The sequence below is a fragment of the Leptonychotes weddellii genome, chromosome 9, assembly GCF_054177405.1.
Source record: "Leptonychotes weddellii isolate Sample4059 chromosome 9, ASM5417740v2, whole genome shotgun sequence".
NCBI classification, from domain to species: domain Eukaryota; kingdom Metazoa; phylum Chordata; class Mammalia; order Carnivora; family Phocidae; genus Leptonychotes; species Leptonychotes weddellii.
The window spans coordinates 87,046,253-87,062,058 of NC_138377.1; the positions used below are offsets into that span (position 1 = coordinate 87,046,253).

General features: G+C 50.7%; 1 protein-coding gene across 1 annotated transcript in view; it reads left to right on the top strand.

Moving 5' to 3' along the window:
• Positions 1-381: 381 nt before the first annotated feature.
• Positions 382-15,806, top strand: part of MYZAP (myocardial zonula adherens protein) — a 51,562-nt gene continuing 36,137 nt past the window's right edge. The window contains exons 1-2 of the mRNA XM_081831150.1: positions 382-546; positions 11,454-11,540. Coding sequence (XP_081687276.1) covers positions 472-546; positions 11,454-11,540 — 162 coding nt within the window. The 5' untranslated portion in view covers positions 382-471. The remainder of the gene's footprint in view (positions 547-11,453; positions 11,541-15,806) is intronic.

Genomic DNA, 15,806 nt, shown 5'->3' on the forward strand with positions numbered 1-15,806 from the left:
GGGTTCCAGTGATGGGGAGGGAAGCCTCCTGGGGGGCAGGCGGGTTGGCCGCGGGCCGCTGAGAACCGTGAGGCTGAACAGGCCGGTGGACCCTGACACCGCAGGCAGGAGAGAGAGCCCGGGCGTCCAGGGCTCCCGCCCGCCCCGCGAGGCACCCTGGGCGGGCGCTGCGCCGCGGGCAGGAGACGGCGCGCCACCCGGGCCGGGTCTGCGCCCTGGGGAGAAAATGCGGTCGGACGGGTCGGGCGAGCGCGCTGGGGCCCCGCCCCCGGCCCCCCCGGCCCCGCCCCCGGCCCCGCCCCGCCGCTCCGTGCCCGCCCCGCCACCGCCCCGGAGCCTACCCGCCCGCGCCGCCCCCTCGACGCCCGCCTCGCCGCAGCCCCACTGGCCCGCACCGCCCCCACGCAGGGCGGGCGCCTCGCGCTTATTCGGCGGGGAGCAGCGCGGCCAGCCGCCGGCCGCCGCTGCGGGATGCTGCGCTCCACGTCCACCGTCACTCTGCTCTCGGGCGGCGGCGCCAGGGCGTCCGGGGCGCCCAGCAGGAGGGTGAGTAGCCGGGGGCGGAGTCGCCGTCGTCCCGCTTCCCGGTCCCGGCCGCCTGGCCGTAGCGGGGTCTGGCTTTGGGGACGCGCGGGAGCCGGTCCCCCGGCCTCGACCTCCCCCCCACCCCCGGACTCAACTGTCCCGTCGTGTCCCAGCTCCGGCCGTGATCCTTCTCTCGACGTCCAGCCCCCGGCTCGTAGGGCTTAGGGGACTTTCTGGAATTCCCAGCATTTTCCTCTCCTTCCTGCGCCCTCTGGCAGGCCACGTTTATTGGTGGCACGAGTTTAAAAAGCAAGAGGAAAAGATTCCTGCAGTGTCCCTACTTGAGACTCAAAGGGAATGAATGTCTTTAACACCCCAACTTGCCTCTTTTGAGCGGTTAAAAGAAAAGGTCACTTGTCCCCACTGGTGATAGAATAACACCGATTCTCAGGGCGCCTGGGTGGCTCAGTCGTTAAGCGTCTGCCTTCGGCTCAGGTCATGATCCCAGCGTCCTGGGATCGAGCCCCGCATCGGGCTCCCTGCTCCGTGGGAAGCCTGCTTCTCCCTCTCCTACTTCCCCTGCTTGTGTTCCCTCTCTCACTGTGTTTCTCTCTGTCAAATAAATACAATCTTAAAAAAAAAAAAAAAGAATAACCGATTCTGGAGTGAGCTTAGCCAAGGTGTAGGCTTCACTTTACAGGAGAGATCAGCAGCTGGTTCCCCCCGGAGCCCGGTGGTGTGGGACTTGGGTTTCTGCAAACCACTTTCTTCATTCGGATTTCAATACCAGCACCGTGGCAGCAAGGGGAGCCCTGGGCACCATCTCCAGGGAGGCTGCCCTTTAGAAGCGCTCTGTTTCTCTGTCACCTCGGTTGCATTTTTCCTCCCCTCTCCAGATGCTCTATGAAAGATGCTCGGCACATGCAGGTTGCATCTGTCCGGTTCTGTATCTCTTCCAAGATCAGCGCCTCAGAGTGCACTGCCAGGCACTGGCCTTGTGGCTGTTTAGTTCATCCATTCCTCATAGTATTCATGGAATTTATCACTTGGTGTCTCTTTTCTGTGGTTGAGACTTCTCTAATCATGTTTCCCAAGTTTTAGCTAAACAGATGCCTAAGACCAAGTCAGGACCCCCTTTGGCACTCCCGACTTCTAGTCTTGTACACATGCCTATTTGCGTTTCCATACCTCAGACAAGTGACTAGCGGTCACCTTCTGTGCTTTCTTTAGCTCTAGAAGAAAGGCATTGTGTTATTCTTGGGTGTGGGCCAAGTGGTGGATTCTGCGGGGGGGTGGGTGCGGGGGTGTGTGTCTACGTGTGCATGTGCGTACACCAGAACTGTAGGGTTGACAGAACCCTGGTTGTCCAGTTATTAGCTTTGCAAGTGGGTTTCCAAGCCTTACTCCAAGATAGGCATTTGCCTTTTTTCTATGGAAATCCTGCACAGTTGGAACACAGTTGTGATTGAGAAAGAATGAAGTCACTGAAAAGCCAGACCTGAGCCTGGACAGAGTCATACATGGGACCAGATTGCATGAAAGTGTCAAGTGCCCCTCCAGAGATGGGCAGCTAGAGTGGGTGGGTGCAGATGTGACGAGCACACTAAAGAACCTTTCTGAAGATTGTTTTTCTCAAATGTTTACTTTCAGGTATTTCTTTAGTTGTAAGTGGCACAGTGGACAGACAGACTGTTGAGAAGGCTTTGCCGTTTGAATAAGACAACCAAAGTACTTTGAGCTGGAGGGGGTCAGGGACCTGAGTCAGACCACGTAGGGCTCTTAGCACATGGGTGCTGGCACATTTGTTCAGGAAAGAAGATATCTAAAGGTTCTGGGGTTCCCTTTATGATTCCCTCTGCTCACGATCTGCAAATGCCCCAGGTCCTCTCTAGGTGTATATGTGTGGGGCATGGTGGGAAGATGTGATCCATTGATGGATTTTTTTTTTTTTTAAACATTTATAGCTATCCTTCTGGAGGATACAGGGCTAGGCATTGGGGTCCACTCTACCCATGGAGGCAGCCCTTGTCACAGACTACCATCGTACAAAGCGAGGGTTATTGTTATAGTGGGGTACAGTGTTAACCAAGTTGGGTGAAGCTAAAAGGAAGGGTTCTTCCCAAAGCAACCGAGGAAGACCTCCCTCTTCAGGAGACATTTGAGTTTAGTCTTGTAGGGTGAATAGGAGTTTGTGGGGCGATCGACATTGGGATACCGAAAGGAGGAACTATTACTCATTGTAATGTAAGTCTTGGCATATGCTGCATCATAATGGCATATTGAATTTGCAGACACATTTTTTTTTTTAAAAAAACAAGAATGGGATGTCTTGAAAATAAAATTGTAGACCAAGTAACCATGAAAAGTGTTCCTGAAGTCGAAAGTAGTTTGTCAATAAACTCTGTCATCCTGTCTTTCCTCTTGGATGTTGGACAAGTGATGGTCTAGGACAAGAACACGCTAGCTGTCAACATAGTGTTTCTGCTTTATCCAAAGAGCTTACCAAATTAGGGGCTGCGGGAGAACCAGGCTGTGTTGGTCCAGATATTCAGGCCAGCTAGAAATGGTGGTGACAGCTGACACTGAGCAGGGAGTTTTCTGAGTCAGCCAGCCAGGGTGGTCTAGCCAGACCCGACTGTCACTGGTTATCCCCTGTCCCATGGCTGCCACCTCCATTTATACTTCCTTCTTATCTGAAATCATCTCTCAAAGGAAAAAAAAGCTGGTGGGAAAGTAGTTTCTATCAGCTGATAAGCAAAGGGGCATTTATGGATGCCAAGCAGCAGGGGTTGTGAAATTAAAAAAAAAAAAATCTACCTTCAAACCAGTGGCGCACTAAAAATAGTTTTATCTATGGCAACAGCAGGAAGATAGATTGGCTGGAGAATAACCACAGACAACATGATGCCCTTAGAGAATGAAGGAAAACATTTATAAAAATACTGACCTTGCTTCACGATTTTGAAGGGAATTTTGCAAATGAAGTTAATCCCACTAAATGAGCCTTTGAAATGAAAGGTCAGCTGTGTGGCCAGGTTGTGTGTGTTGAGGGGGAAGGCACGTGTTGCTTGGTGCAGCCAAATGCTTTTGGTGAAGCTGTTCAGCTGGGGCGGTGAGAGACCGAGATCTGTCAGGGGTTTCCTCCAGCACCACGCTGTCTCGATAATAAGAGATTGTTGGCTGGTGTTGCTGGTGTTATGGCCCCTCAGTGGCTCATAAAAAGAAAAACAAAACAGAAGCAAACCCCAAAAGGCCACAGGATAGGACTGTCTCCTGCCCTGCTCTTGCTGGTATTTCTTTCTATTTGGCAATGGCTTCCTCTGTCAAAACCCAATTGGCCTGCCAGTCCTCACTCCCTAGCTAATGCACACTCTTCTAGGTCCCATTTCTGTCTGATTGGCTCAAAGACTTTTCCTTAGCTGGCCAGTGAATGGGTCAGATTTACTTCCTTTTCACAGAAGTATCTGTGTGCATAACTTCTGTATCAGTGGGCTCTGAGGAAGGGACGTGGCATTGTGGGACCTCGGTGTCTGGCGGAAGGAAGCTGGCAGTGGCATCCACCAGGAACGGGTGGGCAGGTGGCCCACTGCGCCCAGAAAACAGGCTGGCTTCTCACCAGGGCCCCCTGGACGCGGCCCTTGACAGGCCAAGTTGCGAAGTTTTGGAGCCCTGGCATCCTCAGGCCTTAGCCAAGAAGCTTCTCTCACGAAAGTGTGACAGTTGCAGGCTCAGAAAAAACGTCCCAGCCTTCGGGCTTTGGTTCACCCAACTTACCGTGTCAGAAGTAGGACAAACAGACCCGAGTCTTGGGGACTCTTAAGGAAACTTGATTTCCTCAAGACGGCGAGCCTGTGGTTCTGCAGAGGGTGTGGAGTGGGATTCTGGACCCTTCTGTGTCTTCAGTGTCCTGCGAGAGGGCTGCATATGTGGTCTGCGTCACAGTTCATCTGTCCTGAGCGCCCATCCCCGAACGAGAAACCCAGATGCCCGAGCTTCTGATCGCTTGGAAAAGCCTTTCAAGTCAGTCAGCCTCAAAAATGGTCTAGTTGTGCTCGAGGAGCTGTGGATCCAGGGCTAACTAACCAGAGACCATGTTGAAAAGCTTCCATCTGAAATACTTCCAGCCATTACCTGCGTCATGGTCTTAGAGCTTCCTGTGGCCGGCTCCTCCAGCCTAAAACAGTTCCAGTGTTCTCCAGCACACAGAAGAGGGACACAGGGGTATTTCCCTCTGTCTCGATTTAGGTGAGTGATTATTTCCTAAATTTCAGTTAATACTGCTGACTCTTATTTGTACTTAAAGGCCAGAGTGCCCTTTCTAAAATGCAAAACCCAGTCAGCAGATGACCCTGTTTCAGGAGCCCCCTTGGTACTACCAGCAACAAGTACAAATTCCATACTTGAGCATCCAGGCCTTTCTATCTGGCCTTTGCCTGCCTTGTCCCCCTCCCACACTTTGTCCAGATATTCCAAATTACTTGCCATTCCCCAGGCTTTCCATGCTGTTCTCCGCCTCTTTCATGCTTCTTTGAGGAAGGGTCACTTCCTCCAGGGAGCCTGTCTGAACTCGCCTTTTCCGTGTTTTCCTAGAGGCCTGTGCACCCGGTCATTGCTTGCATCATCTATGATTAACTACTTGAGGAGAGGGGTTAGGGACCCTCCCTCCCCAGGCCTGGTATAATTGGTGCTTGAAAAGAGGAGGGTGTCACTGGGGTCCTAAAGGGGCCACACTTCACACTGAATTGGCAAACAGGAAACGAGGAAGAGAAGCTTGGGATAAAGCCAGCCCATCACCTCTGGCCCACCTGGGCAGGAAGCAGGTGACAGATGGATGGGAGTGCTGGTCCAGGTGAAGGCTTTGACAGTTCTGGGAAGGCCTCCAAATAGTTCAGTTGTCTCATCCTGTTGCACAAGTTGGAGTTTCATTCCTTTGGTTAAGTCAGTGGTTCTCAACCCTGGTTATACATAGAATCACTGAGAAGCTTAAAATATCTATGCCCCGACCCCACCCCAGACAGTTTAAATGTGAACCTCTGAAAGTAGAGAATAACACTGGTGTTTTTCAGGAAACTCCCCAGGTGATTCTAATGTGCAGCCAAGAATGGGAACTACTTCTTTAGTCATTGCTGTCTTCCTACAGCTTTCTTGGGAATACAGACACTCCTGGGACAGTGCTCTGGAAGGTCCCACTGGCTTTGTGAAAGGTCAAGGTGGTGGTGTGGGGAGGGGGGGTTCCTAACACTCCAGGTCATGCTGGTATTTGTGTGCATTCATTGACCTGCATTTTCTCTCTGCATGTTGGCATTCCTGGGCACATTGTGTGCTGGTACAGAAGTGAGCCAGTGAGGGCAGGAAGGAGAGGTCACTGTCTCTATATTTATGAATTTTGTCTGGAGTCTGTCCTGACACGGGAAGAGGGGCTCGAGAACACCATACACCACCTACAAAGAGTCCAAGTATGTAGATCAGCTCCTGCCCCCTGGGCCATATTTGGCCCTCTTGGCTTGCTTTGGATGCCTCTGAGATAAGAATGGCTTTCCCAGTGGCCTGCAAAACCTAAATATTTTCTATTTGGCCCTTCACAGAAAAGGTTTGCCTCACTCTGATGTAGATAACCAGGCCTTAAGTTCAGGGCCACAGCAGGGCTAAGAGGCCACCTCCAGGGGGGGCATGCCTTGTTCCGCACAGCCTGACCCACATAGTCCAGAGATGTTATGCTTGTGCCGAGCAGAGTGTGGTGTCTGTCCTCCGAGCCACATCACAGAAACCACACCTCCTGTTGTTAGGTGGAACTGGGCAGGAACCCACAGTCACAAAGTGGACCAGGCCTTAGAGAAATGGAAATGCATTTGGCTAATTTCCTTAGGGAAATACGTCTTTGTCAACTGAGCAACCCTTGCCCCCTCCCTGGGTCATGTTCTCCACCCCTTTTAATTTGATGATAGTTTTCTCTTGCGTGAGCTCATGTACTAAAACTAAGAGCATGATGGTATGTGGATCCCCAGTTTCTCCCATAGTTGGAGACCCAGCCTTCTGCCTCCACAATGGGGTGGGGGCGGTGAGAAACAGGCCCCAGAGGACCTGCCTAGCTCCCAGGTGCCCTGAGTTGCAGACAAGGGCTTGGTTGTGTATTTTCTTGTGGAGGAGGCTTGAATACTATCTGCCCCTCCCTTGATGTCCCTCCCAGGGAGGGTTGGTTTGAAGAAAGTAGAAGGCTCTCTGGGGAGTTTCAGGTATATTCGCCTTACTGTGTTTTAGTTCAACCTAAAAAGAAACTCATACTGACATTTAATTTACTGAGCAAGCGCCTATTATGTGTTGGTACTATGCTAAGCCCTATAAGGGCAACAAAAGCAATTAAAGCACAAAGCTTGCTTGATCTCTTCCCCTATTTTCCCCCCTTCCATCCATGTTGTAATGCATGGAATATAATAGGAGGTACTGATGAATTGCTGTTGAATCACTGAACTCAGATTTGAGTGTTAGTCCCTTCCTCCAAAGAGGTGAATGACTCCTGATTGTCTTCCACTAGAGACCTTGCTTCTCCATCAGGCCTTTGTAGCTTGTTAGAGTTTGGCCTCTACCTGTCTGTCTGTTTTCCTTCCCCACTCTAGTGTAGGCTGTAGGCCCACTTAATGTTCTCAGAACATTCTCACATCTGTGCCTTGGGCTACAGCCTGGAGCAAATGCCTTGCCTGGTAGTTGTTTGCTGTTGTGATGATGGATTCTCCAAATCTCAATGAACCACAAAGTCCTTTTTGTCTTTCTATACCCAGCTCAAGTGTCATCTCTAGGAGCCTTTGATAAACTCCCACCTCCAGTTAAGACTGTTGTTCCTTTTATATTCCTACTCCTTTATAAGGAAGTGCAGTTCCACCAAGCCTTAACCACCAAGCTACCCTGTGTTGGTTACACTAAGTGTTCTTATTTGCCTTGTTTAGGTGTGTTTTTGGATGCTGAGCTCTTGGGAACATGGCTGTTTCTTTTTCATCTTGGTACCCTCATTGCCCTTAAAAGTATTTTATTAGTGGGTGCTCCATAACCTAATGATCAAATACACTGAGTCCACCTTCCTGCTTTTGATCCAGTGGAAGGGACCCTTGCTTGCAGGGACAGCTAATCCAATAGCTGTGATGTTCAGGGTAAGATTCAGTTCTTCTCATTGTTCAGAACATAGGGCTGAGCCAGCTGCTGTGGGAGTCTCTGGGAATAAAGTACCCTACCTTCCTCAGGTACTGCCCAGCCTGGGCTGCTCTGGGTATTGTGTATTAGAGTTTAAGGAAGCCATGGAGATCAGCATCAGAAAATGCTCAGAGAGATAAGCAACTGTGCCTTGATCTTACTCAGTGGAAAATTTTCCCACGGGGAGGTTTCCTGAAAGTGGATGAATTAAAGGAGGTAAACTATACCAGGTCAACCTAGTGGGTACCTTCAAGGGTTACTTAGTGCTTCTGTTGAGGAATTCAGGATATTTTCTAGACCTCTGGGTTCTCTTTGCTGCTCCTGAGGCAGTCCTATGGGTCTAGGAAAGCTTGATCTGTCTCTCTCTTTTGGATGCATTCTCTCTCAATCTTTATTATTGCTATTACTGCTATTATTTTTAATGAAAAAAACTTACACATACTTGGAACAGTTGGAAACAATGTGGGAATCCCACTTTACAGAGATAACCGTCACCACCATCAGTTGGTTGTGTTTCCTTCAAGACAATTTTTTCCATCAATCTATGCAGATTATTAGAGTGCATTTAAAAAACAAAAATGGGATTATTACTCACATTTTTTCCTGCAATTTTCTTTTTTTTTCACATGACAACACATTTGGCCATTTTATCAGGAAGCTGTCTGATCCTCTTCCAAGATGGGTTTAAACTGTGTCTTTGCAGTCAGTCCGTCAGTGGGCCAGCACTGGTGAGAGTAGCCCATGCCTTAAAGCACCTCTAAGGATAAGAGTAAACATTTAACACAGGGGCCTGGGTGTTTAGAACCTGCTGCAGTTGCCGGATAGCTTTGAGGTCAAATGTGTGATTTTACAGGTTCGTTTTATGTTCATTCATTATCTATCACCAGGGAAAACTGATGGTTTAGGGGAAATACATTCTATTTATCCTGGGGTTTTGTCATCCCCCAGGGTACCCTTGGCTCAGTGTGGAGTGCTGCAGGAAGTATGCGGAGGAATATCAGAGTTCTGGGTGGACAGATCAAGAATTGTCTCAAACAGGGGAAGGGAACATTGCACTTTTGGGTGATTGGACCGGTGGGGTCCCATCTGGGCCTTGTGTCCTCTTCAGTCTTTAGTTTATTCTGAAATTTCCTGCCATTAGGGACCAATCACCATACCAAAAGGTATCACTTACAATAGATCCGTTGACCAAATGGTCCTTCTCATGGAAAGCAGAACCATAAAGCCAAGTGGGCCTGTTTCATTTTGGAGCTTACAGGATGATGATCGCATCTGGGTAACAATGCAAGTATCTCATACCGATAGAGGCTTACTATGTGCCAGACTTCCTTTAATCTGCATTTACACTTGAGATTCAAAGAGATTGAATAGCTTGCCCATAGTCAACACGGCCAGTAGGCATTGATACCTGTGTGTGTGTGTGTGCCCTTGTGCAAGTGTGTGCCTGTATTCACCTATGTGTATATGTACACACGTGTGTGTATGGAATGGGGTGCAGGAGAAAAGCACTTCCTCTTCTCTGCAAAATGTTGCTACGGACTAGATCAGCCTATCACAGACAATTATTGACCGTCACAGGCTTGGGTTGCCTACCTGGTGTGAGTTACACTTTGATGTTTGTGCACATGCCAGCTGGTTTTGACCAGTCCAGGTGGCCCCAAGTCAGAGGTTTGCCTTTCTCTGGAGGAACTCGGATTCCCGTCAGTGCTCTTGGCCGTCAGCTAAGAGCGCTACCTCCTAGCTGGAATGTGGTTTCTTTGGCCAACATGACTAGCAGTGTGCTTTGAAGCTTCGGTGGCAAGTTGGCCACATCAGGGACAGTGAGAGCCCTGGGGTCCCTGGGGGATGAAGCTTGCGCAGAGGAGAGTGAGGATGGAGAATGATTGTGAGACCAAGTCATTTAGCTGAAAGAGCTGGGGTTTTTAAGTCCAGAGAAGAAGAGGTTCAGAGGTAAGGAGGCCAGTGTAGAGAAAAGGGAAATCTGTTGCTGTCCCTGAGGCAATCCCCGGGTCCCTTAGGTAGGAGTTCTGAGGGAACATGTAAGTTCATCATCAGGAAGCTGGAGGTACCCGGGAGCAAAATGGGATGTCTCGAAGGGAGGTGACAGTGTATGTGGAGGTGCTAACACATGTCCCAAATGGACACTCTTACCTGCGCATGGAAAATGCTGTCCTCAGTCTCAGCGCCCACCTGCCAGGTACATGGGTGCGTGTGGGGGTTCCTTCCTAGGCTGGCAGGTTGGACTTCAAAGGTCTTCACAATCCCATCCCATTCCGGGTGTCTAGGCTGCAGGGTAGTTTTGCTCAGAGGCCGCCCTGTGGACCCGCGCAGACCCATGACCCTGCAGACAAGGCTGGCGGTACGTTAATTTGCTAGAGCTGCTATAAGAAGTACCACCGACCAGGTGGCTTAAACAACAGACATCTATTATCCCATAGTGTTAGAGCTGGAAGTCCGAAATCAAGGTGTTGACAGGGTTGGTTCCTTTGAGGCCTGTGTGGCAGTGATCCGTTCCAGGCCTCTCTCTTTAGCGTGTTCACATGGTAGTCTCCCTATATGTGTGTCTGTCTTCAGGTTCCCCTTTTTATAAGGATATCAGTCATTTGAGATTTGGCCCACCCTAATGACCTCATTTCAACTTAATAACCTCTGTAAAGAGCCTGTTTCCAAATACAGTCACATTCTGAGGTACTGGGGGGTAAGACTCCAACATAGGAATTTTCAGGGGACACAATGCAGTCCATAACAGGGACAAGCAGCCCTCCCATGAGTCAGGCCCACATGGCTGTGGGCTGGGTACTCTGCGTGCTGCTGGGACCCTCTTTGGCCTTTTCCAGTGGCCCGATCACTTCTCCCTGGGAAGTCACAGGAGGACCAGGCTGTGACATTAGGTGAAATAGACATCATGTGGCATTAACTATATTCTCATTGTTGTGCAAACATCACCACCATTCATCTCCAGAATGTTTTTATCTTCTCAAACTGAAACTCCATACCTGTTAAATAATAACTCTCCATTCCTCTGTGTCCTCAGCCCCTAGCAATTACCATTCTGCTCTCTGTCCGCATGCATTTGACTCTTCTAGGTCCCTCATATAAGTGGAGTCATACGGTATTTGTCTTTGTATGATTGGCTTCTTTCACTAACCATAATGTCCTCAAGGTTCATCCATGTTGCAGTATGTGTCAGAATTTCCTTCCCTTTTAAGGCCGGATAATATTCCAGTCTACGTAGATACCACATTTTATTTATCCATTCAGCCATTGACGGACATTGCTGTTGCTTCCACCTTTTGGTGTTGTGCATAGTCCTGCTGTGACCATGAGTGTATGGACTTTTTAAAAAACTTTGTGCTTATGCATGTGTCTGTCTGTTAGAGAAAGGTTGAACAGATAGTCCCGGGGAAAGCACCTTCGCAGCCCAGACACCACGGTGTGTATTTTGACCTATGCATGTGAGCTACGATCATTCTGTATATGCTGTTACGGAACCTGAGCCAATAAAAAAAAAAAATGGTGTTTGCTGTGAAATTACTTGTTAATGTCCTTGTTTGGAACAGCAGGTTGGTGAGTGCCTGATCTGGGCCAGGCAAAAGCTGGTCTTATCCTCAGGATCCCCTGTGTGGTTGGTACGATCACCTCATTGCTCAGTGGGGGAAACAGGCTCTGGGAAGCACAAGCTCACCCAGCATATTTCTACCGCAAAGGCGGGTTCCTAACTGGCTTCTCCTCTCCGTCTCTCCTAGACAAATGTCTGCAGACTGCGGCTGACCATACCCCCCGAGAGTCCAACCTCAGAGTCAGGTGAAAAGAAGGTTGAAAGAAAAGAACAAGTAAGCCGTCTCTGAGGCAAAGCTCTGACAAGTTCTCATCTTTGAGCTCTTTTATTTTAACCCCGTCCTCCTCCGACCCTCTACCCAGGCTATTCACAGAGTCTGAATGTCAGTGACTCTGCTGATGAAAAGGCCCTCCTGACCTTGCCACCCCATCTTCCATCTTCCCAGAAGTCCGACCGCCCTGCCTGGCTGGCTCCGCCAGCCCTCCTGGCCCTGCTCTTGTTTCTTTGCTGAACGCTGGCTCTGTGTGGCCCCGAAGATGTAGGGACGTTGGCCTCAGTGACAGGTGCCGTGGCAGGGAACGGGCTTTTCCTGAAAGAGCCCAGTCCTGTGGAGTCAAAGGGCCCATTGTGAGCTGCCCGCGGCCGAGCCTGTCTCAGCCGCTGGAGGCGGAAGCCCAGCTCACGGTGAAGGCCACCTGGAGAGAAGGAGGCCAGCGGGCAGCCTGGGCGCGCGGCGGGGGCACTGGGCTCGAGGGCGGAGCAGATTTCTGTGCTAAGTGCTGGGCCGCGAAGTTAAGTCTGACCTTGTCCTCGTCTTAGAGGAGCTCGAAGCTTTTCAGGGGAGACAGACCTGGGAGCAGTGTTGACGTGATAGTTCAAGTGTTAGGGTCCGGAAGGGCAAGACGGGCTCTGGGAACACGGGGAAGGGAATAGCTGACTGCTGGGGGTGACACTGAAGCAGAGGCCCAACGGAGGCATAGGAGGTGCCGCTCACCTCTAGGCCTCTTGTCCCGGGCAAGCCATTTTCTCCTTCACAGAGAGTTAGGGGACATCTCCTGTATTCCAGGCACTGTGTTGGGTGTAGGGTACCATTACTCCACGGTGAGTACAGAAGTGAACAGAGCAGTGAGCAAAAAGTGCCGGTCATTCACAGAACTTACCTCTTAGTCGGGGGCAGAAGGAGAATTAAAAAATCGTATATTTTTTTAAAGATTTTATTTATTTATTTTTATTTTTTTATTTTTTTATTTTTTTTTAAGATTTTTATTTATTTATTTGACAGAGAGAGACAGCGAGAGAGGGAACACAAGCAGGGGGAGTGGGAGAGGGAGAAGCAGGCTCCCCGCCGAGCAGGGAGCCCGATGCGGGGCTCGATCCCAGGACCCTGGGATCATGACCTGAGCCGAAGGCAGTCGCTTAACCGACTGAGCCACCCAGGCACCCTAAAGATTTTATTTATTTATTAGAGCGAGAGAGCATAAGCAGGGGGAGCGGCAGGCAGAGGGAGAGGGAGAGGGAGAAGCAGGCTTCCCGCTGAGCAGGGAGCCCAACTTGGGACTCGATCCCAGGACCCTGGGCTCATGACCTGAGCTGAAGGCAGACGCTCAACCTACTGAGCCACCCAGGCGGCCCTAAAAAATCCTATTTTATAGAATTTTGAAGGTAGTAAGTGCTGATGGAGACAAATAAAACCAGAGAAGGGAACAAGAGTGCCGGGGGGTAGGTAGTAATCGTTCTTGTGCATATATTTTGTGTAAGCATAAAATAAAACAGTAAAATGATAGGCTATGTGATCATAGAAGTTTTAGAAAAGGAATCATGAGACAATGACAAGCCTTGGTATGGAGTTGCCCACTAATGTGGCCACCTGTAAAAAAGGAAGCTCCTCTGTGAGTGGTACATGGTTGAGAAAATCCTTCAATTTACTGGGTTGGTCTTTGTCTCTCCTCCGCTTCTCTTATCCCCTTCTTTTCCCCACTTTCTACTAAGCACAGAGCTGTCTCTACTAATTCAAATGATGAATGACAGGGAAAGGAGGAAGGGGGCAGGGAGGATGAGGATATGACTAGCACCAGGTTGAGAGAAAGTGAAGTTGCTTATCTGCTTAAAGAGGGAGGATGAGTCCCACCAAAGGATCCAGAAAAAATGCCTGGCCCCATGTGAGAGCAAGGCACGTCCAGGGCGAGCCTGGGATGTCTCCTGCCGGAGAGTGAGGTGGGCACTCACACGACGGGGGTCATAGCAAAGGACCCAGAAGCCGGTTTGAAGGGGGTCTCACTGCCCTGGCAAAATTGGAACAATGTGAACAAAGTAATGACAGAGGTGCCTGGGTGGATCAGTCGGTTAGGCGTCTGCCTTTGGCTCAGGTCGTGATCCCAGGGTCCTGGGATCGAGTCCTGCGTTGGGCTCCCTGCTCTGTGGGGAGCCTGCTTCTCCCTCTGCCTCTCTGTCTCTCATGAATAAATAATCTTAAAAAAAAAAAGTAATGCCAGTAATATGTTTTGACATGTTGCGTAATAAAAAAAAGATTGACGAGTGTACAGTAATCATCAGAGATTTACAAAGGGTAAGCTCTTTTATAGAACGTCAGCTGATAAACTCGGAAAATCTCTATTTTGTAACCCCTAGGTCAGTTCATCAGTGGATGCAAAGGCTAGTTGGTGGAAGGTTATCATGGAACGGTGTTTTCACATGCTCCCAGAGGATCCCCTCACACGTTACCTCCTGGCCCCGAAGGTCCAGTGGTACAGTCTGGCAGCCAGCATTTCAGCCAAAGCTCCAGTCTAGCTTTCCCAGGACGGGGGCAGCCTGACCTATGGGCTCCCGAGGTGATGCAGCCAAGGAGTGCCTGATAACACCTATGTGATGTTCATGCCAACTTGTTCAACTAAATCGAACAATAAGGAAACAAAGAAACCCCACATGTGGGACATTCTGCAAAAACATTTGGCCAAAAGGAGACTAAGGAGGGTTAACATCAAATATAATGAGCGAACCTTGGTTAGATCGAGGATCAAAAAAAATCTGTAAAAGTTGTATTGGGGTAATTGTACAGCTTTGAATATGAACCACATATTCGATATTATTGAATAACTGTTACTTTTCTTACTTGTGATAATGGTACCTTGAACTATTTTCTCAGCCTTTGTGTAGCTTTGAATATTCTCTGAAGAAGTCTGGGGGTAAAAGCTCATCACCAGAACCACCCAGCCAGACACCTGTTGTTGGCTAGATGGAGGGGGGCGCTGTGCTGCTGGGGGGTGTCCCTTCTGCCCTCTCTGTTGCCTTGTCTGTCCTTTTAGGGAACTGGACCTGAGCTGTGTCCAGGGGCTCACGGCTGCTTAACACATGAAGAATCAGAAGGAGCACTTTTTGAGGAAGCGGCCTAAGCTGGAGGGAGTGAAGGAGAGGGGCCGTAGTGGCTGTCCCCGTGTGCGCGGCAAGGGAAGTGGGGAGTCTGGTCCGTTGGAGCTGGACCCCAGCTGCATGCCTGGGAGAGGTTTATGAAGGGTTTCTGCTGCTGCAGACACTGGAGGGCACGTCACCGCTGAGAGGAATCAAGTCTTCCCAGGCAGAGAGGGCGTGTGTTCTACATCAGGCGGGAGTCGGTAACCTAGTCATATCCTTAGATTTGCGCCTTTTGTCTTGAACAGTGCTTTTCAAACTTGTCAAAGCCATGAGACCCTCTTTTTTTTTAATCCAAATATTATCATGAGCCCTCGTCCGTAAACCAGGTCAAAGTGGCGGTATGGGGGCCAGAGTCCCTCCGGTGGGCGCGGGGGCAGCCGAGGGCTGCGAGGAACAGCGGGCAGCAGCCGTGGGGGCGGAACATGCGCCAGGCGGCCTCGCACGCTGCTGGCCGACCCGGTGTGCAGCCAGGCGCCCATCGGTGATGCGTCGGTGACTCACTGCCGAAGCATCGGGGCAGAGTGGAGGAGGAGGGTGGGGCCGGCCGTTTCCCCAGGACTGACGTCCTCGGGTGGTGGTTGCTCCAGAAGGTGCTGGTGGTAGAGCCGTGAGGCCGTTCTGAGTGATTTTGCCACCATGTCCTGACCAGCCTCCTGCGTTTGAGTCACTGGGGTCGGGGGCCAGGCACGGGCAAGGAGGCCCTGAAAGTGCCGCGCGATGCGCCTCCACCATGGTTGTCCCTCCCTGGGACGTGGTGGCCCCGCAAAAGTGCAGGGCGCCAAGACCTCGGGACCGCCCTCCCCGTGGAGGGGACTTGGGTTTCTTGGAGGGGCCGGGGGGATCGGAGCTGGTGCCGAGGGGGAAGTGGGAAGATGGGAAAGGCCTGCCAGGCGTCCGATGAAGCAGAACTGGTAGGACCACGTCCGGGATCCTGCTGGAGCTGCAGCTGACGGAGGGCGGGCCTGGGCCTTATTCTTTGACGCCGTCGTGGCTGATGCTTTGTGTGTTCTGAGCACCTGGGATTCCATGGGGCAGCTGACCGCACATACACGGGCTGGGCCATTCTTCCGTGCGCTCTTCCCAAAGTCACTGCAGAGAGACCCCTTACAGGGGAGGGCTCTGGCGCCCGGTG